Below are 25,932 nucleotides of genomic sequence, written 5' to 3'. Positions count from 1 at the left end.
AATATAGCATATTAATTAGTATTCTTATGAATTATCTGGGCATTTGAATTTCCTCTGCATGGCCCTTTTCCACCATGAGAAAAGCTGTGAGCTGTGGTTTTCAGTGCTCAAAATTAATGACTGTGGGTAAGCGTGTGGTGGGCTCCCTTTTTTTGGGCTTAGTACCTAAGGGAGTTTCTCTTCAGTGTAAAACAGAAGTAGAAATTAAACTTGGTGTCTTGAAGTGTAAAACCAAATTGTTCAGGGCATTTAAAAGGAATTTGTCTGCTATCAGTGCTATCACTACTATGAATTTCAAATGCGCTTCTGTTACTGTGAACTTGAAAGTTCAGGTGGTAGTTGGTTGGGTTTTTTTCCCAAGGCAGGAACTGCATGATCCCATGATGTAGGTCCTTTGCATAGGTGTGGAGGTTATCCTCATAGATGACTCCCTCTGTGGCTTTGGAAAAGGTCTGGTCAAGCAGAGGTGCTCCCCTTCTCACCTCCAGATTATCTGGACCTGTAGAAGTATTGAGCAGAGGTGGTGTGCCTTGCTTCTGCAGTGTCGTCTGGTGCTTGAACTTTCCTTCAGAGCTCGGACTCCTGGGGGGCCCTGGGATTTCTGGGTTAAGCAAATAGCCTGATAGAGTGTTTGAGTGATATCAGGAGATGAAAACAGCTGTGCTGGCTCTGCTGGAAGATAGCAAGAGAAAGCCACACAGAATCCCTCAGTGAATGCAATGACAGATACCAAGCAGACCCAGGGGCTCTTTGTTTGGCAAGCTGGGGAGCAGCGTAACAAAAGCATTTTTTCCTTTTAAGGTTCCAAATCACAACAGGAGGCTTCAGGGAAAACCTTGGTGGCTTTTTCCTGCAGAGTTGGTTTATATTCTCTTGGCATATGTCATACCCCTGTAGAGGAGTTGTGAGTTGACCTCAAATGTTCTAAGAGAGTATTGTAAATGAAGGATGGAAACATGTATTTCCTATTACAATCCATTTGACTGACATCTTCAAATTAATAACAAAAGTAGGAATTTTAGAAAGCCTGTTCAGTGGGTTTATTTTGTTTTGAAGCTTTCTAGCTGCACTTTGAGGACTATCTTCTGTAATTTGTGTACAGAAAACAGAATGAAAGTTTTCCCTTGTTTTCTTGCCAGCTTGAGTGTCATTTTGGTGCCCAAAAGCATTTAAAAAAGGGGCTTAAACTTCTTTTCTCTCTCTCTCTGTTTGTTTGGTCTCTTTAAGAGCAGTGTTTTAAAACAGCATGTATGAGGATAGGCACCCAAGTTGGTGTTTGATGCATTGAATTCAGTTAATCACTTAATTGGTCCATGAGGTTCTTAGCAGTTTATTTACCTAAATAAATTGACTGTGTGTGACTTGTTGTCATTTAAAAACTTCTCCTTTCAAGGGTTTCCAGATAAGTTTATGCATATTTATTGGGAATATTGTCATGCTGTCAATTCAGTAATTCAGTTTGTTGACTTCAGTTACAAAAATTAATAAACTTTTGCAGTTTTGGTCCTTTGCTTTTGGATATTGGCATGAGTTAAAAAAGAATACTATATTGATTTAGTCACGGAGCAACACAGTAATTGTGTCTCTTCAGTGTTAGATTGCTAATATAACCATTTCTCAGGAAGTACTGTTCTTGTGGAAAGGATCATCATTTCATTTAATGCTTTACACCATGTTCCTTTCAATTAGTATTTTTAAAAGAGAACATCTGTAATTGGATCTGTTTACTTACTGTAGTCATAGTGGAAACTATACTCAGTGGTAAGATACTTCATAAAATCTGATAGAAAATACCTACAGCCAAATTCTGGTTTAGGGTATGTGTTTATAACTAATTTCCTGTTGGAAGTGAAGAACTCCATGAAATGCATCTTTTCTTTACAGACAACACAGATTGTACAGTCATGTGTAGCACACAGGAAATAAATATGTGCATCTGTAGCATTTAGGCATTATGCTGCAAAGCTTAGACTTACCTCTGTGTTAAGTTATACTGTTTTTGAGTATTTTCTTCTTGAACTGTAGTTCTTTCAGCTGTTCTGTTTAACTTGATTGGAAGTAATCATGGAATGGCTGAGGCTGGAAAGAATCTCTGGAGATTGCTTAGTCTACTGCCATGCTCAAGCAAGTTGCTCAGACCTATGTCCACCAGGCTTGGATGGAGATGCCACAACCTCTCTCCGTAACCTGTTTCAGGTGTGACCACTCTCACAGTGGGGAAAGGAGAAAAAAGAAAAAGAAATTATTTTCTTACTTTCAGATGGAATTTCCTGTATTTCAATTTGTGCCCATTGCCTCCTGTCCTTTTACTGGGCACAGCTGGGAGGAGTCTGTCTTCATTACTGTCTCCCATCAGTTGTTTATACATACTGATGAGATCTGCCCTGAGCCTTCTCCAGGCTGAACAGCCCCTGGAATCTCAGCCTCTCATACATCAGATCTTTCAGTTCTTTCATCACCTTTGTGGCCTTTGCTGACTTGTTTCAGTCCATGTTTTGCATATACCAGGAAACCCAGGACTAACCCAGCTCTGTGCAGATGTCTTACCAGGGCTGAGTGGAGGGGAAGGAGCACCCTTAACCTTGCAGCCCATGTTGCTGTTACCCACCCTTTCTCTGAGGGCACACACTTTGTGTCTGTCAGGACCCTGATGTTGCTCTCTGCAAGCCTGCTTTCCAGTTGATCAGGCCCCAGCATGTAGTGATGCATAGAGTTAATCATCCCCAGGTGCAGAACTTGGAATTCACTTTTGTTGAACTTCATGAGGTTCCTGCCAGCATGCTCTCCAGCCAGTCTGGGTCCTTCTGGATGGCAACACACCCACCTGGTGTATCAACTGCTCCTCTCAGTTTTCTATTATCAACCAACTTGTTGGAGATTCTCTCCCACCTTCCAGGTTCTTGTGAAAACGTTAAATGATATTGGTCCCAATGCTGACCCCTGGATACTCCACTAGTGATGGGCCTTCAGCTCAACGTTGTGCTGCTGTGCAAAGCCTTTTGAGCTAAGCAGTTCATCTGGTGCTATCTCCACCTCACCATTTACTTATTTAGTCTGTACTTCATCAGTATGTCAATGAGGATGTTATGGGAGACAGCATCAAAAGCTCTGCTGAAGTCAAGATAAATAACATCCACTTCTCTCTCATCTCAGCAGGCATCTCATTGCAGAAAACTATCAGGCTGGTCAGATGTGATTTCTGCCTTCATAAATCTATGCTGACTGCTCCCAGTCATTTAATTTTACTCCATATGTTAAGGGAATTGTTCCCAGATTGATTTGCTGCTCACCTCCCCAGGGTTGGAGGTGAAACTGACCTGCCTGTAGTTTATGGAATTCTCTTTCTTGAAAATAGGACTGACTTTCATGCAGTCCTCAATAATTTCCTCTGATTCCTATGATCTCTGAAAGATAATTTAGAGTAGCCTTCTGTAAACTTCACTCAGCTCCCTCAGCATTCGTGGATGCATCCCCTCTGGATCCATGGGCTTGTGTATGTCCAGTGTGGTTAAATGTCCCTTACCTGGATCCTCTTCTGCTGACAACAGCCTGTATGGCTCCAGATTTTCTCACTGGTTGCAGAGGCCTGGGGTTTCTGAGCATAGAGTATTGAAGGAAGAAGTACCTCTTAAACTGATGGCCTTTTTCCTGGTAGTCTGTCTTTCCAGATATTAGAGATTCATTTAGTGTTCTTTAGACACAAACCAGTTCTGTGCAGAATGTGTGCATATAAAAAAAAAAAAAAATTAGAGTCTGTTGATGGACCTGTATTTAAATTAAGCTATTAATGTCTTTCCATGATTACACTGAAAAGAAAAATTCCGCACAAAACAGTATGAATCTACCAAAAAGATGTGAGTTTTTTCTGTGTGCTTCTTTCTTGTGTTGGCTTGGCTGAGTGCTGACTGTGCAGAGATGTGTAACAGGAGTGAGTACAGACTGTGCAGCGATTTCAGAGATGGTTTTCATGTGTCAGAACAACAAGGTGAATTAGTCTGCAGTCACATTCATGTTGCCATCGAGAGCTGTCGTCCGTGCCTGAGCAAGGTTGTTTTAAGCTTGCAGGGGTGTAACAGTCCCAATCTACAAGTGTTTATGTGCAGTTGTCAAATGAAGAGAAAGAAGGAGGAAAAAAAAAAGTGAAGCTTTTATTTCCAGCTCAGCAGGAGCCTGACAGCTCCTGAGCTCAGCAGGACCAGAAACTGCTGCTGCTTGGGTGAAGCCATCAGCCTGAGGCAGGATTCTGGCTCCTGCCTTCTTCTGAGCTCCGAGTCTGGCAGCCGTCTGGGCTAATCGGGGTGTAAAGCACAGATCATCCCTTTCCTGCTGCGCATGTGCCACTGGCAGGGGGCTCAGGTTAGTCAGCCATGCCCTCCAGAGAGACTTTGGACATCCACACCGAGTGAAGTGAGAGCTGAGGAGCCACTCATTCTCAGCAGTGGTCATTTACCTTTCCAGCACGGCTCCGCCAGATTTAAGTTCGTCACAACTTTTTAAAAGCATTTCCCTTTCTTAGGTCCCAGGAACAGCCAGTGACTCTCAGAGGGCTGCTCAGCACTTCGGGCTCAGCCTAGCAGCACGTGGAGCTCTGCCAGGGTTGCTCCTCGTCCTGCATGGAAGCAAGAATGGCTGTGCATGGGAACTGTGGCACTGCCTCAAAACTAGTGAGAAGGCTGCAAGTGTTTCAGTAATTATTCCCAAGAGTAGCTGCACCAACTTCTGGGCTGCTTTGTGCTGGCACTGTTACACAAAAGGGGTTGTTTATTTTCCTCAGCGTATCTGCTGTTGTCATCACATCTTTCGAAGTCAGAATTGCAACGTGTGTGTCTGTTCATAACATAGCCCACATCAGGTGTCTTGTCTGATGAAAACACGTTGCATGATCTCACCACAGCCACCTGAGTTTCTACTTCAGATCATTGCTGAGTTCCTGAGTGTGAGCCCAGCCAAGCAGCGTTCAGAGGGGACACCTTGTTCACCTGTTCATAAAGAGCTGCAACCTTTAGTGCGCCAAAGAATCACCTTCCCTTTGTTTTGAGAGCTGACTGAAAGCTCCAAGAGGAGAAAATGCTAAAGAAAAAATACCATGTTTTTAGAAAGACAGAGAAATGCCAATGTGGTTTAAATTTTGTATTTTGATTGAAATTTTTCATATTGTGTAATGTTTTATACATGGTTTACATTTTTCCAAGTGTTTCAAAATTCATATTTAATAAATTTAATATTTTATATATTCCAATAACACTAAAATATCCCTTAAAATCTTAGTAGCAGTATTGATACAAATGCTATGAAAAATGCAGCGGAAATAAACAGCTTAACTGAAAGAATACCACTGTATGCGAAAAAATATTAAATTAATTTTTTCCTCTTCATCAAACTTCAAGCCATGTCCTATTTTCATGAGCAAAGGTAGGATGTAGCATTTTTCCTGGGAAAAACTTGGATAACTTTAAATAAAATGTGTACTAACATATGATAAATAGAGTATTTTTTTCTCTCATTTTACTACTATAATTGATTCTAATAGAAGCCTATTTATTTATTTTGTTATTAATAAATGATTGCCTTACTAAGGCAGATGTTAAAGTCATTGATGGAGAACTAATCATTCATTCTTAATGGAGCTTTTTGTACAGCCATGAAAGTAACTTTATAATATGAAATGATGATGTAGTGGGTTAATATTGTAGATAAACTTGTATCTACTATCTATAAACAATCTCCTGGGTTGATGGTTGACTTGCCCACTCCTCCTTGTTTGCAGAGGTCTTTGCCAAAGTGCATTTCTGTGAAGAATTCTAGAGGGGTTATTTGCCAAGTGACAGCTTTTTGGAAGAAAGAGAAAGGAGAGGTTGAATATATTAAACAAAAGGAAAGCAGACCCATTATAGTAGCTTTTCAGGGCTGTTGAGGCTCGTGCCCCAAGGAACCACAGGCTTGCCATCCTGCAGTCTCCTTGCTTGCCATAGTGCAGCCATGTGGTGGCACACACTGATGCCATAGCTGTGGGTGTCTCCCTTTCATGTTCTGGGGACGCTTTTGAGCTCAGAGTCCCGTGAGAGCTCTGGTGGTGCAGTGACACATGGCTGTTGCCACTGTGGACACCCTACTGCTGCTCACCTGTCATGGATTAGCTTGAAAATGGGTCAACAGCACTGTGCTGACTGAGGTTTAATACTGGGCTGCTCCTCAGGCTAGCAGAGGTTTTAAATGTAGGAGTGAAAGGATGGGCTCTCCTTGCAACTTGGAAGAGAGAGAAGATTTGTCATTTTCAGAAAGCAACCTTTTGGGGTGCATGCAAACTGTCCTTGGACCAGAACGAGTGACACTGAAAGGTGTATGGCACCACTTCATTACAGAAGCTTAATCTGTTTTGTTGTGCTTGAGCTAGTCTGTTATCCTCACTGTCCAGTGAGGAAGGGCAGGATGGAACGGCAGGATACCTTTGCCAGACTGAAAGCAAGAAGGGAAGCACTCAGAAGTGCAGGAGTCCTCAAACCTGAAGCAGCTTATGAACATGGCTGCATGTTGCTGCTGCACCGTGGCACTGCATCTATAGCAACTAAGGAAAGGAGAATGATCAAGATAATGTTTCCCGTGATGAAAGATGAGGGGAAATATTTGAAAATGCTGCTCTCAAGTGACACAGTTTGGTTTACTCTTTGTTGTGGTGTTCTTCGCAGTATATAGTATATGGCCTGGGACTCGATAACAGCATTGTTTAGGCCGTTTGGACTTTGTATGTCCCGGACTCCTGACTTGTATTCAGATGTGGGAATTGAATGGATGAGAGGGAAATGTGCCTTCGAAAAAAGAAGGACAGTTAACAGCGTGCTTTTCACTATTGACTCTCATTTTGAAGATGTGTAAATATGGGGAAAACAATGCTTTTTCCACCATACCAGTGCATCTCTCTCTATTGTTAGTCAATGGAAAGCTGCTGCTGCTGGGCTGTTTCATAGTTCATCATGTAGCTCCCAGAAAGATGGTATAATTTATAGAACTTGTTAAGGCTTGGCAGTTTCACTGGGCTCCGGGTTGTAAGGAGCTAACCCATGGGCTTGTGAGCCAATGTGTTCTCTCATGTGAAACTCCCACATCTGGCTTCCTCCCTTCATGGTGCATGCACAGGCCTGAGATTAACTTCTGGTTCTCTTTCTTCTTTGCTCTTCCTGCAATTCCACAGGCTCGTTTGTCAGCCTTAAACTTTCCTGTAGGTACGACTGTTTTTCTAGCCTCTTTTTGTCCTTGAATTAGTAGTCCTCTCAGTGAGACAAAGACTTTTCTTTGTAGCTGGGCCATCTCTATAAAAGAGTCCCTGAATCATAATGTTTGCTTCTGACAGAGGAAAAAAAATGAGTGAGTTGCTTTGAATTCACATGCTTTTATTTGGGGCAAACAAAAGAGCAGACCAAAGAAACAAACAAAAAAGAGGCAAGTGACAAATAAACAGATAAAAATGTCTTAATATCAAAAGAATATCCATTGTTTATTTGCTTTGCCATTATACTTCATTATTTCTCCATTACTTTTTTTTTTTTTCTGAAGAAATTGTTTTGGGAGAGGAAATAGAAGTCTCTTTTTACCAACCAGTGCCCAGACTCTTTTGGGAAAGTGTGACACAAAGAACACTTACTGGCAGATAAAGCCACCATCATAATTGTGCTCAACACACCTCACTGAGTGTTGCTGTTGCTCCAGGAACTGGAGGAGAAGCAGGCAAGAAGGAGGGTGTGCCATGTGCCAGGCACAGATTCCCTTAGCTTTGACTTTTATACATCTTACTAGAAGTGAGTGGGTTAGTGACTGGGCAGGGATCACAGGTGACACACTGGGGGCTTGGCAGACCAAGGAAAACCTGAGGCCACTTGGACTCATGTACTGAGTGAGAAAATTCAGCTTTGTGGCTCTCCTGGAGTCTGATTGAAATAAGACTGGTAGTAAACAACTTATGTGCTAATAGCAGGGTGCCTTAGCGTGCAGGTGGTTTGGAACAGAAGTGAGTGCCTTTAAGCATTGTTTTATCGTGTTGCGCATTTCAGACTGAAAAATGGCCACAAGCGTTATTACTTTAATATTAACACTTTTTCATCAGTCTCTCCCTCCCTGTTCCTGCAAACTGCTGCATTCATCCATTATAGTGACTCTTTTCCCCCTTCACCTGGCGTTTTTCACAGCGTGGGAGATGTGGGTGGCAGCAGGGACAGATGAGGACATAATGTCACCTCATCTGTTGCCGAGTGAAGCCAAAGCCCAGGCTGCCACCAGGTAACCTGTTGAGGTAACTTGCAGAGCCCTCAGTGATGACAGGATCCCTCCTGCCTTTGCTGCTGCTTTCCAGTGACCTGCAAGGGGACTGTACCTCTTAAGAGACGTTTTCCTATTAAGTTTTTCCATCCTCCCTCCTGCTCCTTGATGGCAGGGGCTTTGCAGTGCAGATGTTGTTATCCATCCTTTCCCAACCCTTGCAATCAGCTATTTCCACTGCACTCGCCACTGAGGGCTGTGTGCCAGGATGTTTTAAAAATGGGAAACAAGCAGCCACGATTCACAGGATCAAAATTGCCCTGCTTTCTCCCGCAATGTGGAAAAATGGTGTTAAAAAGTTTTTTTTAAAAACCCTATTCTTATATTCTCTTTCCCATTCCAAGTATGTCAAGTTAAGTTTATCTCAGTGCTAGTACCAACTGTAACCAGAGTTAAATTAGCCTTCCTGTTAGCTCTGCTTGGGTTTCACTTTTCAACAAGCCTTAGTAAAATAAATCGTGTCCCACATGTCTTTAAATTTCATTATCATGACCTAACTTAATTTGCTATAAATTATTTCTACCTGAGCTTCTTCAGCTGTGAACTTGTGGCCTCAAGTGTCTTGCTTATTGGATCATTGCCCAGCTAATCAAGATTTTTTTTTCCTTCACACCTCCTGCTTTTTGTATCAGCTAGGTCTCCCAAAGTCAACTTGGCTGTATAACCTCAGAGGGGAGACACAAAGAGCTGATATGTTCTTGTCTTTAAAATAAGGGTTTTATTGAACGAAGTTTTAGTCTATTCCTGTTGTGCTCTAGTGCTGCTGATAAAGACCTCTTTTCCCTTAGTAAAAATGTGACCTCAAGGGTTTGTTCTCTTCTTGGAGGTAGCCATTGCAGCACTTCTTTTTGGCTATTCCTTCCTTTTGTTTTCTCCTTGAGAAAAGCAACTGACTGGAAAATCTCTGCACACTCAGTTTTGAGCAGCTGTGCCTTGTTTTTTGGTTTTTTTGCACAACTAGATTCCATGTCTGATAAAGTCTGGTGTTTATTTCCACTGAGAAAAGCAGACTTTTTTTTTTTCCTTTAGAACTGTTCCTTTTATTTAGCAGTTGGTGATAACTCTTATTTCAGTGCTGTGAACGTGGCTTGCCTCTCATCAATCTGATGAGCTGCAAGCAGGCTGAAGATTTTTGCTGAGTAAGGGTCAGAGAACCCCTAAAGGATTTCAGCTTGCAACCTCAACTTGTAATAACAACTTGCTATCATCGTATGTCCTCAGAAGAGAAACAGTGCAGCAAGTTTTTTATGACTTTCAAAAAGTACTACATGGTTAAAAAAAATTAAATAAATAAATTACCTGACTTCCTGGGAAGCCTTGGGGATGCCCCAGAGCACTTATTTCAAAATGAAAACATGCTGATTGTTGCTTAGATGTAACACATGTAATTGGAAAAGTTCTTTAATGGCAGCTGAGGGCCTGATATAACTCACCAGCAGATTAAAATACAGCCAGTTTGTCTAACTTTCATTTGGAGAAAGTGGTAACCTGCAGCTGTTGATGATGAACAGTGGAACATTATCTTTCAATATAGCCTTTCTTTTGGAAACAGACACTCGCTGTCTGGATCCTGGTGGAGCAGATATGTCTGCTAGAGTAGTTTAACTCTTATGGTGAATGTTGATAGAGGATGCTGCAAGAACAGTGGTCACAAAAGATCTGGCTGGGCACACAGAAGTCTTCTCAGTTCAGACATGCTTCAGTCTGACCTAAATTTTTTGGCTCAGTATGAGGTTTGCTGGTAAAACAAGACGTCATGTGGTATGCAGGGGGTCAGATTAGATGATCTAATGGCTCCATCTGGCCTTAAATTCTTAATTAGGGAAGTGCTGCCAGCACAAGATGGCATTGAAGCTCTGCATTGCTAGATTTTGCTTGCTTGGGAGATCCTCACCTGAAGCAGGGCTGCAGAAGTTGTAACTGGGCTAGTTTTTCCCTCAGCTTCTAGTGGCAGGCGCAGCCAGCTGAGCTAAAAGTGGGTCCTGATGGGAACCTGTTAATCTTGCTCTTGTGCAGGACAAAATCCCTGTGTCTGACTGTTCCAGAATACCACATGTTGAGCTTTTAGAGTTATAATGATACCTAAATATAGAAGGAAAATCTATTATTAGGACAGAAAAAAAAAAAAGATGTAAGTTTCTCTGGTAAGCTAATGAAAAAGAAATTACTGTTATTTGAAGCTGCTCATGGATTAAAATATTAGTAGTGGGGATGTGGTTTTTGTGGTGGGTGGTTTGATACGGTAGGTTATGATACCTTTGCTTGACACCTTTGGTGCAGAAATGGGAGGTACACTGTGTGTATGTGTGGTGGTGTAGATGTGCTCTTGGCTCTCTCAGCTACGCAAGTGGCAGTGTGCAGGTGTAATAACCACTGGCGCAGCAAAACCAGCATCACTGATCAACCAGTTTCTTTGGCAAGCCCAAATGGCTTGTAGCTAACTCAGTATGTCACTAAATTGTGGAAGGTCACTTGAATGTCTTTTAAAGTTGCTTAATTGCTTGCTGATCTCATAATTATTCCATACTTTCTGTCTCTTTTGCATTGGTAAGTCACGATTTTAATTTCATTAGGAGAAGCTTGCGGTTTTGTGGTGTTGAGCATTCACTTTTAGGTTTAGAGCTTTTAATTGGAACCTTCAAACTTGATTGGTTTCTTTTATGTGCTGGTACACATTTTATTTTTCTGGCATTTTTCTAAATGAGTTACTCTGCTTCTGCATGCTTCTTTGAGGTCCTGTGAATATACAGGTAGCACATTTCGAAGCACAAGGAGCTGAATTAATAACTACTGAGGTACTATATTTTAACTGCTGTCCCCTTTTGCTAATTTATCTTGTGGGTTTTTTCTCCCCTTTAAGATTTTTTCAGAGTAATTGCTCTGGAAGTATGTTATTTTTCTCTCTAGTCTCATCTTGTGTATTACTGTAATTCAGGTTGCTTCATTTTAGTAATAGCTTCTGCTGGCTTATTTCCTTGCAAATAATTTGTGCCATGAATTATTGCTCTATGTTTGTGTCACTGGGAAGTTGTGCAGGGAGAGAAACAACCTTGACTTCCTGGGTTTTAAGGCAACAGGGTAATCTAAACCCAGTAAAAGCAAGAGATTGTGAAAGTGGGTGCTGAACTGTCACTGTGGCACTTTCCTCTGCTCACATCTGTATTTCCTGTTGAGCTGTCTAACTCAAGAAATGGTTTCATCCATGGTGATCCATTGTAATTCCTGGGAACCTGCTCTGTGACAGAAGGTCAGCTGGGAATAAACAGCTTTCAGCCATTCTCTGCTTTGTTCTCCTTCTCCCTGCCTCTAGCTTTGGAGTTGGCAGTACCTCTCTTGCAGGATTCCCTGGTGCCCAGGTGTCTGCTGCCAGCAGCTGTCCTGCTGCTGCCTTGGGCTGCTGATGGCAGCTTTGCAGAGCCACCAGCGTGTTCCTTGCTGAATGGTCCCGTCAGGTTTGCACTTACTTCTGCCTTGCTGACTTCATTATCATCAGCACAGCCTCCCCAGCCTAATGTAAACTTCTGTCTTCTACTAAGTTGCAGGAGCATTTGGATGAACCTCAAGTTAGCCTAAAGATCACAGTACACAGAACAAAATAAACACCCTTAAAAGTGGAAGAAAGGTCTCTAGGTGGTCTGAATCTTGCTTATCTTTGCAAGGTGGTTCCTTAAGGCCTATCAGTTTCTAATAAAACAGTTTTGTTACCAGGGGTTAGATTTGCACTTTGCAAAAATAGAATGAGATTTTCAACTGGGCAAGGACACCATCTGCAGTCACCAGATGCAGTTATCAAGATTAAATTGCAAGACTTGCCACTGATTATGCTGGTAGTCATTGATGTAATCAGTGTAATTATCTTGAGATCAAGACGAGATTTTCTCTGATCTGATGGATTCTGCCTAATTAAGTTGAAGGCGCGTCCATCTTTAGCTATTGGAAAGAGTATGGCTCCAACTGGGCACTTGCCTGTTTCACTTTGATCGTGTTATTTTATAATATGGGAGAGAAATAAATTGGCAAATATTGTGAAATTGACATCTAACAGTGAAAACATTTTCCATTTGGTTATATCAGATTTCTTGAAAACCTACAGCATTGCTTATTCATGAAAGGCTCCTAGGTATTCTCTTCATAACCAGACTTTAGAAATGACTTTAGTCTGGATCTCTTTACCCAAGGAAGATGAAGTATTTCCACTTCAGGTTATTTTAAGATTTCAGAGTATATTTTTTCTACTCTAGATCATGTGGAGGATTGACTCAGCTGCAACTGGAAAGGATTTTCTTGCCAAATAGAATGGTTGTTGATGTTTTCTCAGAAAAATGTGACTGAGATTTGGTAGAATATCCCAAACTCGTAAAAAATATCGTTTACCCTAATGCATACTAATAATCTAGAAAAAAAATTATGAGGCTTTGGAGAACTCTCCACAAGTAGTCATTTGTGTGTGTTGGAGCATTTTCTTTTAGCATCTGTAACGTGGTTCTTCATGTTCTTATGTAGTGGTAAAAAATCTCTTTTGCAGATGCGTTTGCTGAGCAGTGACTGGCATATCTTAAGCCTTTGTTCATTTCTCTATAGTTTGTGAAGACAATTTCTTCTAAATATAGTGATAAATTATGTTAAAGATTATGATGCATCTTACATCTTTTGCCTTTCATTTTTAACTTGCATTATGCTGCCACTACATATACACTGTAAGTGTGTGTAATGTTTTTATTTTCTTTTTCAAATGGCATAAATGTGCATACAAAATGCTGTTTATATTTCCCATCTGGGTATATTGCTCAGGGAAGGGACAGGAGCAGTCTGTAGTCTGTGTCAGATGAAGAGGATGCGGGAGATAACAGGGAAAAGTAGGCAGCACTGAATGCCTTCTGAAAAACAGGTGATTCAATCTTTGTTAAGGCTCAAGAAAACAAGGTCTAACAGCATCCCCAACAGCTGTTTCTTTAATTTCCAGCAAGTTACCAAATTTCATTCCAAGAAATGTGTTGCCACAGAAGACTTCCAAGAGCAAAGCATCATAGGAAAGCTAGGAGATGATTTGTAATATTTTTCTGTCATCAATCTGTTATTAAATCTGCTAAGCTTCACACAATTATTTATCAGCTGAGAGTTATGAAATAATTCCTGACTTGACGTGAAAAGGGAAAAAGTCAAATACATTTTTTAACATGAACCCAGCCCATCAGTCTTAAAGTGCTGATTCATTTGCCCACACAGTATAATTAAGATGTTAATCTGTAATAAGGAGTGATACATTCAGTGATCTCACAATCAGAAAGTAATTATAGCTTAAAATGTTCATTTGGCTCTCCTCAACCATTTTATTGCTCTGTGACAGGTAAGGGAGGGCATTCATAGCTCAAGATCTATAAACCTTTACCTACACACTTTGCTTCTACAACTGGAAAAGGTTTGCAGTTATATATAGATGACTATACTGGAAGATTTTTGGGAACAAAATGTCGACTGGCATTCTGAGTCCTGTCCTAGGGGAGAATATTATAGTTACAGTACATTTGGTGTTTCATTAGATAATGAATCCATTATATAGTTTAAGTTCAGGCTCACACTGATTAATCATGACATTTCAATTATTCATAGAATCAGTGATCTTTTGCACCCCTTTTTTCCCCACCTCATTTGCCATTGGCTTTTATTAATTTCTCTTTACTGCTTTAGGATTTTTCATCTTCTCATATTCTGAAATCCTGAAACTCTTCCACTGCTGGAGATTTCCATCTGGGAATTTAAATGACCTAGCACCTTGCAAGCAGCTCACGGCACCTCTCTGGTTTGGTGCTTTGTAGCATCTTAACCACTTACCTTCAAAGTGGCTGAGCTGCAAAGCAGCCAGGCCTCCACATTTGGGGAGTGACAAGGAGAGATGCCTGTTGTCCTGGGAATCCAACCAATTCCAAACATGAAACAGTTTCGTTTAGCAGGTGAAACAATGTTCTTGTTTCATCCTCGGAATGGAATTTCCTCATGTTGTCCTGGAGCCATGGCGAGGGTTGAGATGCCTGACTCACAGTCTGTCTGTGCAGCTGGTGAGATTGCCCTTGGCCGTGGTGTGCTGATGGCACACAGGTGGCATTGTTTTAAAGGATTGTATTGTTTGTTTGGGGAATTTCACTTGATACCCATGCAGTTTGTTGTTCTATGGTGCACAGACAGCGCAGAGGTCAGAAGTGGCTGCTGTGTTCCCTTTTGGGTCTTGCTGCTCCTGTCCAGCTCCAGCTCTCAAGTATCATCACTCTGCAGCTCAGTACCCACTCAGTCACTAGTCAGTCGGTCAGGCACATTGCCATGGTGTTGTTTTATCATATATCCATGGGTATGTAGAAAAACCTACAACTTCTTATTTTTACATCCATCTTCTTGTGTTTTTAAAATCTGTGGGCTGATTTAGCCTGCAGATGTTGGTGGAGCCAGGCAGGATTTCATGGAGGTTTTTCCCCAATGTGCACAGACACCACTGGCCTCCAGAGGCTCACCTGCTCTCAAACCTGATGGACAGGACAGTGTGCAGCTTACTGGGAGGTCTGTGTTTACCAGTAGTGTAAGATTTATTAAGGGTAGGATGCATATAAATAGTTCTTTCTCCAAACATCTCTGTTTTAACTCTTCCTAAATATGCCATTAGCAATTGTTTGGGAATTGTTTGGTGGCAAATCTTTTTCTTTGGGTTCAGGTAAAATTGTGCTGTCCTCAGTCCTCTAGCAAACTGGACTTTTCAGGCTGGATAATCACCTGTTAGTTTTAGCCTATAATCTCCATCTTATGGCTGTCTTGTCAATACTAATTGCAAGGCAATATTTTTAGAGGTAAAGTAGTATATGGCTTTTTGTGATGAGGGGAAAAAAAAAAGATAGTAAAAAGTCATAAAACACAGCTCTGTGGATGGGGGATAGCGAGGTGGGGATGTTTCCGTGTGTGTGTTTTGTAACAAGCAGACTGGTATTACAGGAAGCAGAACTCATGGGAAACAATGTATTAGAGAGGGGCATATTTTCTATTTCAGTGGTTAATTTGCTAAACCCGATGTAACCCAAAAATATTCAATATGGCAATATGGCCTGTTTTAATAGAAAATAGAAAACTAGATTTATCAATGAGCATCTTTTCTATAAACCAACGTAGTCAATGTATTAAAGGAGGGAATAAAGTTGTAATAATCTTAGGTCTTTCAAAACTATTAAACATCTCAGTAATTTTCTGGAAGTCAGTTAAAATAATGATTTTTTTACAGAGCTCCATTTAATGGATTTTTCGTTATAAAATTTTAATATTTATTCAAAGTGCAAGTTTGCTTAAAAGGTGTCTAAAAAAAGAGCCTGTAGGAGTCTTATTTCCTGGACTTTTCTAATTCTGTATCAAAATTCCGATGCTGGCACGCAAGAAAGTTGTTACTCTGAAGGGTAGGACTTAACTTAGACCAGGCTTGAAAAGTTCAGCTCTTTCTCAGGGATCTCTTGAGAGCTTACTGGGAGTTGAGAGCTTCTTTTGAAGGCAGTAGAGTGGCCCACAGAAATAGGAGCTGTCTTTAGGTTCACGTATGAGTTGTATGGGCTGTAAGAGAGGAGGGTGGAAGGCACCCTGACAGGTGCAATGCATCTCTGATATGGAGGTCCTGCAGTTGTTCTTGGGGATACTTTCAGTGTTGACTGGAGGACACAGTGGTGTTTGTTGTGGACTCTGTGATCCGGAGGAGTGCGGAGCTCTGCAGTGATATTTGGGATCCATTTGCAATGGGGGCTTCTCTGGATACTGTACCTGAAGTTAGTAGCAAAGTTGCTTAAGCTTTACAGCTGTATATCCTCAGAATGGTAAGCCTAGGCAGGTGAATTGTGCATCTGTCCCTGTGATCCACATTCTTAGGAAGGTGGGTTGTGCATAATTTTTTCCAGTTTTTCTGGTGGTTGAAAAGTGACAGACCAGACAGATTGAGTACAGTCAAGATGCAGCCAACAGCTCACCCCCTGTGGTTGATCCATTGGCTTCTTCCTTTTCCCTGTTCTGATCTTGCCTGCTCGTTTGAACGCATCAACTGCAGTAACAAGAAATTCTTTTCTAATCATGGAGCCTTCAGTAACCTTAAGTACAAACTGTGAGTGCTGAGCATTAGTAGTTAGCTGTGACCCCTTCGACATTGCTGGACTAATAGATGCAATCTTTTTCATCAGTGGGTCCAGCTTTGAAGAGGAGACATTATTCTAGTAGCTTACATTATTTATAGGGAAAATGGAGTTGCTATCACTGCATTTCCTTCACAGTGAGATGTGTGTGCTGTGCAGTCCTTTTTGCACGTGTGGAGGATGGTGTAGTTGCTGAAATGCCAGTGAAGGCATAATTCAGCTTATGAGATCTGCACAAGTGATTGTGCATGAGGTGGAAGTATCACTTGACATAAGAGATCAGCGGTGAAAACCCTTTCTAACTAAACTTTCTGAAGTTTGGTTTAAGAAGCTGCATAAAACTCTAGGTGTCTGCCAGCCATGTTCTCACTTTCAGGACTGTGCTTTAGCTGCAGCTTGATGCCACAGCACTTAGAGGTTTGTTTTTTTTTTTTTTCCCCTTGGCATTCCGTGATATTGTATCCCAAAGAAAGAGCAAAAGAACATCTTCCAAAATATCTGCAATATTTATCCAGTTGTTATTGCCAGAAGGGTGTGTTCTGCACAATGCCTGTGCTTGTCAGCTAATGGAATGAAGATGCTTTTAGGATGAGATCTTCTTCCATTTTCCCATTTTTGCTTGTTTGTGTATTATAACAAGAAAAATTAAAAAGCCTCCCATGTCTCTTGTCACTGAGAGTCCTTACAGCCTGTGATCTGGTGAAGGCCAATGTGGTACTGAGAGCAGAGAGCTGCTGCTTATTCTTCCCATCAGTGTTTGGCAAACATGCAAAATGAGTGAGGATGCTGTGTGTGTGTCTGGGGGCTCTTGTGTCGACATATACCTGTGTGATCCTGTTCTACAGACCTAATTTATGGCCCTCATTCTGTGATTTACAACAGGAATCTTCCCATAAAAAACATTTATATCAAATACATTAGGTCATAGTTTTGTCTTTATCATGTGAGGTCTTGCTTGATGAAGAGCTGTCAGTAGAAGGGTAATGGTCTTGATTTTTTCCTCAGCAGAAATGTTTGGAAGTTCACCTGATGCTGTCTTAGAATTCAGGTGAAATTCCAAGTAGAAGTGTTGTCCTACTGGAACAATTTGAACAATGATATTTTACTGTCACAGGTAATTTTTGTAGTGCTAGAGAGTAATCTTTGAAGAACCCTACTAAAATGTAGATACAGAATGTGTGGAGAGGGCACGTGCTGAACAAATAGGGAGTAAATCCCTCTCTCACATCTGAAAGATAAAAATTTTCAGGATGAGTGTCATCAACAAGTGACTTCGCTGATTTCACCTGAGGCCTGAGGTGGTTGTGTGTGGGTGTGTTCAAAATACTATAGGCAGAATACCTCTCAAGGTTGGTTGTAATCTCTGCTTTTGAGTCCTCTGAGAGCAGTGGCTGGCCCTCAAGTGCAAGGATTTGGTAGCTGTTCCATTCTCTTTTATGGAGGCAGGGGATGTGTGAGTACTTTGGTGACCAAAGCTGCCGTGTGGACTCTGAAAGGCTCAACACTGCAGTAGAAACCCCTTCCTCTAGTCAGACATCTTTAACTAAACATATATGATTGATTATCTCTTCATGCATCTTTTGTTGTCTTAGTATTGCCCTAAACAACAAAGCATCTCACTCTGTGTCATTTTTCAGCTGTTCTGTGTGATGGTTATAGGATTTCCTATTCTCTTTCTCTGAAGACAAAACAGCATGAATTAATATTGCAGGAAGTCTTGTCCTGGACTTTCTGTGTGACTTTGTTGAGTCTGTGGGGCCTTTTTCCATGTTGGTAGTTGAAGGCACTGATGCTTTCTTCCATCACTAGTTTCTTGTGGGGAGAAGTTATTTTTCAAATAGATAATGTAGTAGTGTTGCATTCAGGAGCTAAGATATGGTCTCTGCACCTTGTTTTGCACTAAAGACAAATGCTTGAAAGTACCTGACACATGAAGCTCAGTAGAAATCTCACTGTGTATTAAAAGCAGTGTGCTTTCCCTGGGGATTTCAGGGTTTGTACATTTTCCTACATCATTGGATGTTAGTACTGAGTGAATGGTCTTGGGGGAGCTTGAGAAGAGGAAGCTTTGGAAACCTGTTTAAATTGCAAGGCTGTAAAGAATTCTTCAGTGCAATCTGCTGTCTGTAGTATCATTCCCCTGCAGTATTTGACTTGGCTTTAGGTATTCTATGTTTGTACTTGTATTTTAGAAATGTGCACAAAAAGCCTTTTTATACCACGCTGCTACAAGTGCTCCTGGTATTGCTGTCTTTTCCCTGTGCCTTCATTCACTTTTTGATTTATTTTTAATTTTTTCTTTATTTATAATTTATAATTAATTCATATATTTATTTTAATTCTGTGTCTTTCATCACTTAGTCTGTAGTCATTAGTGTTTCTTCTGGTATATCTCTCTTGTGTTTGTTTCAACTTTGACACCTTCTTTACTTATTGTGTTCCAGGCAAGAAGAAATTAGATATAGCTCAAGAAGCCACAGATCTTCCTATTGGCATTAGAAGGATGTGAATCCTAGTTTTCTTTTCTTACAATCACTAGAAGTAAAGAAAGTTCTTGCTCTAAGTTTGCTGTTGAAACCTAAACCTCAGATATCCCTTAGACTGGATATTCTGAAGCAAACAAAGCTCTGTTTACCCTTGACGGATCCTCAGTCCCATTGTGTTTCTTCTGCTTAATTTACTGGGAATTTGCTGAGCTTTGTTCTTACTCAGACAAGTTTTGTTGACTGGGTTGTTAATTGCGGGTTTAAACTTGTATTTGCTCTATCTAACAACTTAAAACATTGCGAGTTTTTTCCTCTCTATATTCATTTACTTAGTTAGGCTTTTAGAAGAGGCACTGCTTCATTAAACACTATCCTGCTTAGTCTGTAATGACTCCTTCCACTCTAAACACATTAATACATTAAATAGTTTCATTTGTCTTCAGTGGGATGAGGATGTTCTACACTGTCTTTGGTGCTTGGGGCCTATTTGATACATGCTTTTTGGTGGTGTAACAGTACTGTGGAGGACTCAGCAGAGTCCATGCTGTATTTTCAGTTTGATTTGGGTTTTTTTAGCCTGTGATAAAGCAAATTTGATATTTATTTGTCACACTCTGATGAGAACAGTATGAGTTTTGAGCTTCTGTAAAATGAAGCACCTGAGACTACTTCAGGTCTTTGCTCTTTCCCTGCAGTCTCTTCCTGCAATAGGACTCCAGTGCCGGTGATGGGAAGTAGTAGGTGATGAGATGATGCTCATTCTGTGGTGAGGAGCTGGACCACTCCTCTTCTGGTGCAGCAGCACAGTAGTGAGACACGTGAACATGAAGGGAAAAGAAAATAGGTGGCTGTTTTTCCAGGGGACAGGCTGTCCTGCCTCAACACCCAGGGCTGCTGGAGGGAGCAGCAGATTGCCAGCTCCGAGTGCCAGGGGGAGCAGCTGCCAGCTCCAGCTTGGCCTCCGAATGGGCTGCACATTTTAGCAAGTACTTAACGCTTTTGGGCAGACTGGGAAAAAAACAACTTCTGGAGCTTATCTCCTTTGGTAGCAGATTTTTGTCTGGTCTGAAGAGCAGGCACTGCAGCGACCAAAGAGCCGAAGGGAGAAATGGTAAGGATGTACCCACTGCAACAGCGTTCTTTCACATAAACCCTGCTCTTTCCATCGAGGTCATGAAGGATTTCATTGACTCGGATGGTGCTACCTCACCTCTCTCTCCTCAAAGGGAGCTTTTCATGCTCTGCTTAGTTCCCTGCTGAACAGTTTCACCTTTCCAGAGTTAACTTCACAATTTCTCATTGCTACCAATTACTTTGTTTTTTTAGAGTAGAAGTTTTATGGAATCCAAGTATAAGCTTTCTGTTTAGGTTCTTGGGCAATCACTGATTTGAACAATAGGTAAGTTGAAGATTAGTGGTGATACACTACTCTCTCCAGTAGTTGCAGTGAGAGTATGCTGAGCTTTTGCCATTCTAGGGCCATGGAGTAATCACAAATAATGTACATCCTGGTAAGATTGGTTTGGGTTGTTTTAGTTTTCTTTTCCCGTGGACTTACTGACAGACTGAGCCTCAGCAAAAAGGGTTACATAGAACTTGAACTGTGAGTTTGAAATTATGCTTGACACACTTGATCCATATTACTGCAGTGTGTCAGCAACTGCTGTTGGTATGTCAGTTCTGCAAGCAAAAAGGTGATTGCAATGCAATTTTTTCTTTTTCATGTAAAATCACGCATACCCTCCGTGCAGGGATTTTCTAGTTCAGTGGGCTACAGTGTGGATTTAGAAAAAAACATAATTCATTTGTATGTAAATACAACCTGAAGGCTACACATGTCTGAGCTGCTACAAAGACAGAGAGCGTGTACGTGAAAACAAATGGACCTGTTGTTGTTAGAAATTCATAGTTTACCATAATAGGGGTGGGGGGGAAGGGTTGTCTTTGAAGCCATATAGGTCAGCATTTCAGACTTCTGTATTTATGTTCCAGTTAACGGAGAAAGTGGAAAAGCTTTTGGATGTTTGCTATTTTAAAGCCAGCTTGAGGAGGGAGAAGCAGAAACAGTATTTTTCATATGTCCTATTAGCAAATTACATGCTGTGAATAAGATATTTTAATGTTTGGCTCGTATATAGGTTTTGTGAGTTTTGTTTGTTTTGGAGGGTGGGGTATGTAAGTTTTTGGCAATTGTTCCATTTCTTTTTGTTACATGAAAAGAAAATTTTCAAAAAAACTGGAAGTAGAAATTATGTCTGTGAGTCTCACAAAATGCTGGGAGGTACAAGAAATCCAGCATTCTAAAGCAAAAGAGAAGGTGGGGGGAGACAAACAATGAGATGGTAGGTGATTGTGGTGTCTTGCAGCAGCATTTGCATTACCTGATTTTTTTACTGCATCCTTGATGCAGTAAAAATATTTCCTTGCTGGAGTACTTTGACTTGGACTTAAAATAGCATAAATTATTTTGAGATAAGTTCACATTAACTACCACAAATTTCTCACTTAACCTGTCTCTCTTGCTGGAGATACAAGTCTTAGCTCCTATCAGTGCATCTTCTACTTCAGCAAGGGAAATTGCAATTTAGTTTTATAGCTGTTTTAGAAGAGTCTGTGGTGAGAGAAAACCAGTGCCTTCTCTAATAAGTATTGAAGACCAAACTCATGCAACTTGTAGTAAGTGTATTCTATCCTCTTAAAAATGTCCTGGGATTTATGCACTAAACTCAGATTAATGCTAATAGGAGTTACCTGAGATAATAGATCATTTATTTAGTGCGGCATTTCCCTTTTACATCTTTTTATTTCTATTTTTTTAATGAAAACAATGTTAGGGTTGGAGTTTATGGTATAAAGAACTTCTTTTCCTTCTTCTCTGTAGGCATGCTTCTAAGAAGAGTACTGACCATGAGGAGGCCCACGTATTAGTAACCAGTTGTTACTAATCCCGCCGAAGAAAATGAAGCCACGTTTCAGCTTTGCCGATCCTTTTCCCACCCTGTTGGCTGAATGAGAAGTGGTCGTGTGATTATGCTGACAGCCCAGCATGCATTTGGTAGACCTGTGGTTAACTCGTTCCCTCTCCATGTGTCTGCTCTTACAAAGTTTTGTCCTCATGATACTGTGCTTTCATTCTGCCAGTATGTGCCCAAAAGGCTGCCTCTGTTCCCACTCCGGAGGTCTGAACGTCAGCTGTAGCAACGCAAACCTCAAGGAAATACCCAGAGATCTTCCTCCAGAAACAGTCTTACTTTATTTGGACTCCAACCAGATAACATCTATCCCCAATGAAATTTTTAAGGACTTGCACCAATTGAGAGTCCTCAATTTATCAAAAAATGGGATTGAGTTTATAGATGAACATGCCTTTAAAGGGGTGGCAGAAACCTTGCAGACTCTGGATTTGTCCGACAACCGGATTAAAAGCGTGCACAAAAACGCTTTCAACAACCTGAAGGCCAGGGCCAGAATTGCCAACAACCCCTGGCACTGTGACTGCACGCTGCAGCAGGTGCTGCGGAGCATGGCCTCCAACCACGAGACAGCCAACAACGTCATCTGCAAGACCTCTGTGCTGGACGAGCACGCGGGGAGACCCTTCCTCAACGCTGCCAATGATGCCGACCTCTGCAACCTCCCCAAAAAGACTACTGACTACGCCATGCTGGTCACCATGTTTGGCTGGTTCACCATGGTGATCTCCTACGTGGTTTATTACGTCCGACAGAACCAGGAGGATGCCAGGAGGCACCTTGAGTACTTGAAATCCCTGCCAAGCAGGCAAAAGAAACCAGATGAAGCCGATGACATTAGCACTGTGGTATAGTATTCTGAATACAATGACTGCCTTTGTGATGGAAACTAGAGTTGGATGACACTAAAACCAGAGGTTTACTTCTAACCTTCATTGTAAACGTTAAGACTTTTGGGGCTTTTTTTTTTCTTGTTTAACTGAATTATGCCACTGTTGAGCTTTCTAACAGAAAGTTTTGTCCAGGTGGTAAACTTCAATTATTTCTCTGGTGGTATCTTAAAACAAGTGAATTAATATGTAAACATTAGTTTAGACCCATTCCACTATTTAATAATGAAATTTATTTTTTTAATTTAAAAACCAAATAAAAGCTTAAATTTGAACCATGTAAAGCAGAGTAATTTTTTGATCAGAAACCTGTCCAGTGCCAGGGCACTCTTGGCTTGCTCTGTGGTTGTGAGATAGAAGAGAGGAGCGATGATGAAGTGGGCTGTGAGAGGTCCAGGACTGGTGAGTCCCCAAAGGGCACGTCTCACCCATGAGTACAAGGTGAGCAGCTGGTGAGTGGTAGCCCATTTTGTGGGCTGCCTGCTGTGGTGGGAAAGGGGCACAGTGTGGGCAGAGCAGAGTGCCCTGACTCTGAGTGTAAGGGACTGATGCTCGCTTAACCTGTCTGAGGGCATTTCAGCAGTGCTGGGGAGGAGGCAACCTGAAGGAGCTGCATATCAGGACATCAAAAAGAGGTAAGCCAGGGGCATGCCGTGGTTTTCATCTTACACCCACTTACTGCCTTGCATGAGCTCCAGGCGGGTGGCCTCAGCACTGGGAGTACAGCAAGAAGGCAACAGCAAGCTTGTATGCTGGTCAAACTGGAGTACCGCTAGTGATAATTAAAAAAAAAAAAATCAGATGGCTTTAAGCTGTATATTCATTCATAAGTAAATGCGACTTCTACTTTTTAGGGAGCAGCCTTCTAAAAAATTAAGGGAAATAAATTAATGTGTAGACTTGGGATATTCTGTTGTGTGTTAGAATATACGTATGTTTTTGTATGATTTTGTGGCTAAACCTTTGGGAAAATATAAAGTCCATGTGCATTTGAAATGGATATGTTAATTCTTTGCTGTCTTTAAAAACATGGTGTTTTTCTCTTTTCATAGATAAAATTTTCAAAGGGAACAAATCCACAAGGATGTACTTCTCTTGTCCTTTATTACCATAATAAAATGATGCTTGTCATTGGGTCCCTATAGATCCAATCTGACATTGGAATATGTATTACAGAAGGGTGGATTAAAAAATGTATAAAACACTGTTTTGCAAGAGTAAGTGTTAAAGGTCAGCCTTAAAAAAATTTAAAAACCCTCCAGAGTAATCTTTCACATTAGTTTATCCATTATTTCTGTTACAAGGGCAGAAGCTTATTTATCTTAACTTTTTCAGAACACTGTCAACATAATAGCTAAAACTTGTTTCAAAGCAAGTGAGAGAACAGGAAAAAAAAAGAATATTTTTTTAAATGGACATAGAGTCAACTTTTTATGTCATCTTTGCACTTTTTTGTCATCTTTGTAGGGTGAGTCCTTGTGACCGACTTAGCTGGTTGCATAGCTCCATGAACAGTTTTTGGCAAATTAGGAGAATGCTAATGTTTGCTAAGGGCACAGTCTGTCCATAAAATACCGGCTATCTGATATTTCTGTCCCTGCCACTAGCTCCCTTAAGTAAAAATTTTATTTTCTAAAGAGAGGCACTTGTTGATTACACATCCTCCTTAATTAGCATTTTATGTTTTCCTGTTTCCAAGCTTTATTTGACTATCTACCCCAGCCCCCCAAGCTCTCTGTGCAAGACCCAAAAGCAGTAGGGTTAAATACACATATGAGTCTGAGGAGAGCAGATAAAATGTTACAGTCTATTGGGAATATAACAAACTCTACTGAACAGGACATGCAGTGTCTCTGTGTAGGCTGAGCAAAATTACTTCCTGATGTAATTCCCCTAATTTCTCTAAAATTTCCTTCAGAGTAAAATTGGTCTCATTTCTATCACTGTGTTCCCCAAGCAATATTTAGGATCCCAGCTAATATACTAGTGTGGGGAAAAGCAGGGACTAGCTATAAGATGACTGTAAGCTGGAGGTACTAACAATCAAAAATTTAGTTGTTAGTACCAATTCTTGCTGAATGCAGGAATTTCTCCACAAAATTTGGACAAAATTATTTTAACAACAGATAAACAATACTGGTCAGTCTTAAAACACTATAAAAACACTTGGCAGGTTTTAAAATTTTAATTTCAAGCTACATTTTCAAAAATAACTCCTTTTCCCAAAACTGACTAAGAAAAATATATATAAGTTATCTTTAGGTTTTCTGTTGTTTTTTTTTTTTGTTTTTTTTTTGTTTTTTTTCATTATTGCTTGATCCATGACACAGGATCTGGTGTAGTTTTACCCCAGCTGAACTTCTGGCTTTCCAACTTGAAATTCTGACCCAAACAAATTTAAACCAGGTTAAGCATTATTCTGTAGATATGCTTTGGAGGGATGGTTCCAAGAAGATAAGAAGATGCTTGTTTTTTTCATGTGTTTACTTCGCACCTTTCTTTCCAAAACTACTGTCTCTAGTGAAACCTATGTGCTCCCCTTTGAAGTCAATGGCACAAACTTTTAGACTTTGATAATAGTTAAGCACTTCAAAGTATTGTTTCATTTTCAAAACCAATTTTGCTGAGAAATGAGTAATTTGGTATATTTTTATCTGTGATACCTTAACATGTAAATACAGATGAGAGGAAATGGATTTTTCCTTACTCACAGGAGATAGCATATGATAGAAAATAAGAAAGGATATGCATAACACAGTGATTTTTTATTTTTTTTTTTGTTCTCTTAAGATGCTTCAGGAAGAGTAGAGCTGGGGCTTAATATCTTAAATGTGATTAATTTCTCTACCCTGATTTTCTTACAGAAAACATCCTTTTTTTTTGTTTCTGAATGGTAAAGTATAACTCTCTCAACATTAGTTTTTTCTTTAAAATAATGGTGACTTTTCTCTGCTAATTTTCTAGTGTTATGCTCTGTGGGTAAGATCTGTGGTAGTGCATTTGGTCTGTGTGTATTGAGGCTCAGGCTTTATGTGTTTCTTTTATTCTCAGTTTGGTACACTATTAGATACAGATATCTTCACTGTTAATGTACATTATATTCTTAAGTCTTTGGTAGCAAGATTTTGCA

At 40.6% G+C, this 25,932-nt stretch overlaps 1 protein-coding gene across 4 annotated transcripts in view; it reads left to right on the top strand.

Annotated features, from left to right (window-relative positions):
- Positions 1 to 23,054, top strand: part of LRRC3B (leucine rich repeat containing 3B) — a 137,561-nt gene extending 114,507 nt beyond the window's left edge. For 2 of the 4 annotated variants that reach the window (XM_066194219.1, XM_066194215.1), the window contains exon 2: positions 21,822 to 23,054. In XM_066194219.1, the coding sequence (XP_066050316.1) occupies positions 21,987 to 22,766 (780 nt within the window). In that variant the 5' untranslated portion in view covers positions 21,822 to 21,986 and the 3' untranslated portion in view covers positions 22,767 to 23,054. Of the gene's footprint in view, positions 1 to 10,134; positions 10,455 to 21,821 lie in introns of those variants that run through there. The other 2 variants (XM_066194216.1, XM_066194218.1) reach the window with 2 other exon arrangements.
- Positions 23,055 to 25,932: the final 2,878 nt, after the last annotated feature.

The sequence above is a fragment of the Chamaea fasciata genome, unplaced genomic scaffold, assembly GCF_029207755.1.
Source record: "Chamaea fasciata isolate MVZ Bird 193981 ecotype frontalis unplaced genomic scaffold, bChaFas1.0.hap1 SCAF_1, whole genome shotgun sequence".
Classification (NCBI taxonomy): Eukaryota; Metazoa; Chordata; class Aves; order Passeriformes; family Sylviidae; genus Chamaea; species Chamaea fasciata.
Note: the sequence above shows the minus strand (reverse complement) of the source record. Positions and strands in the feature narration are given on the sequence as shown.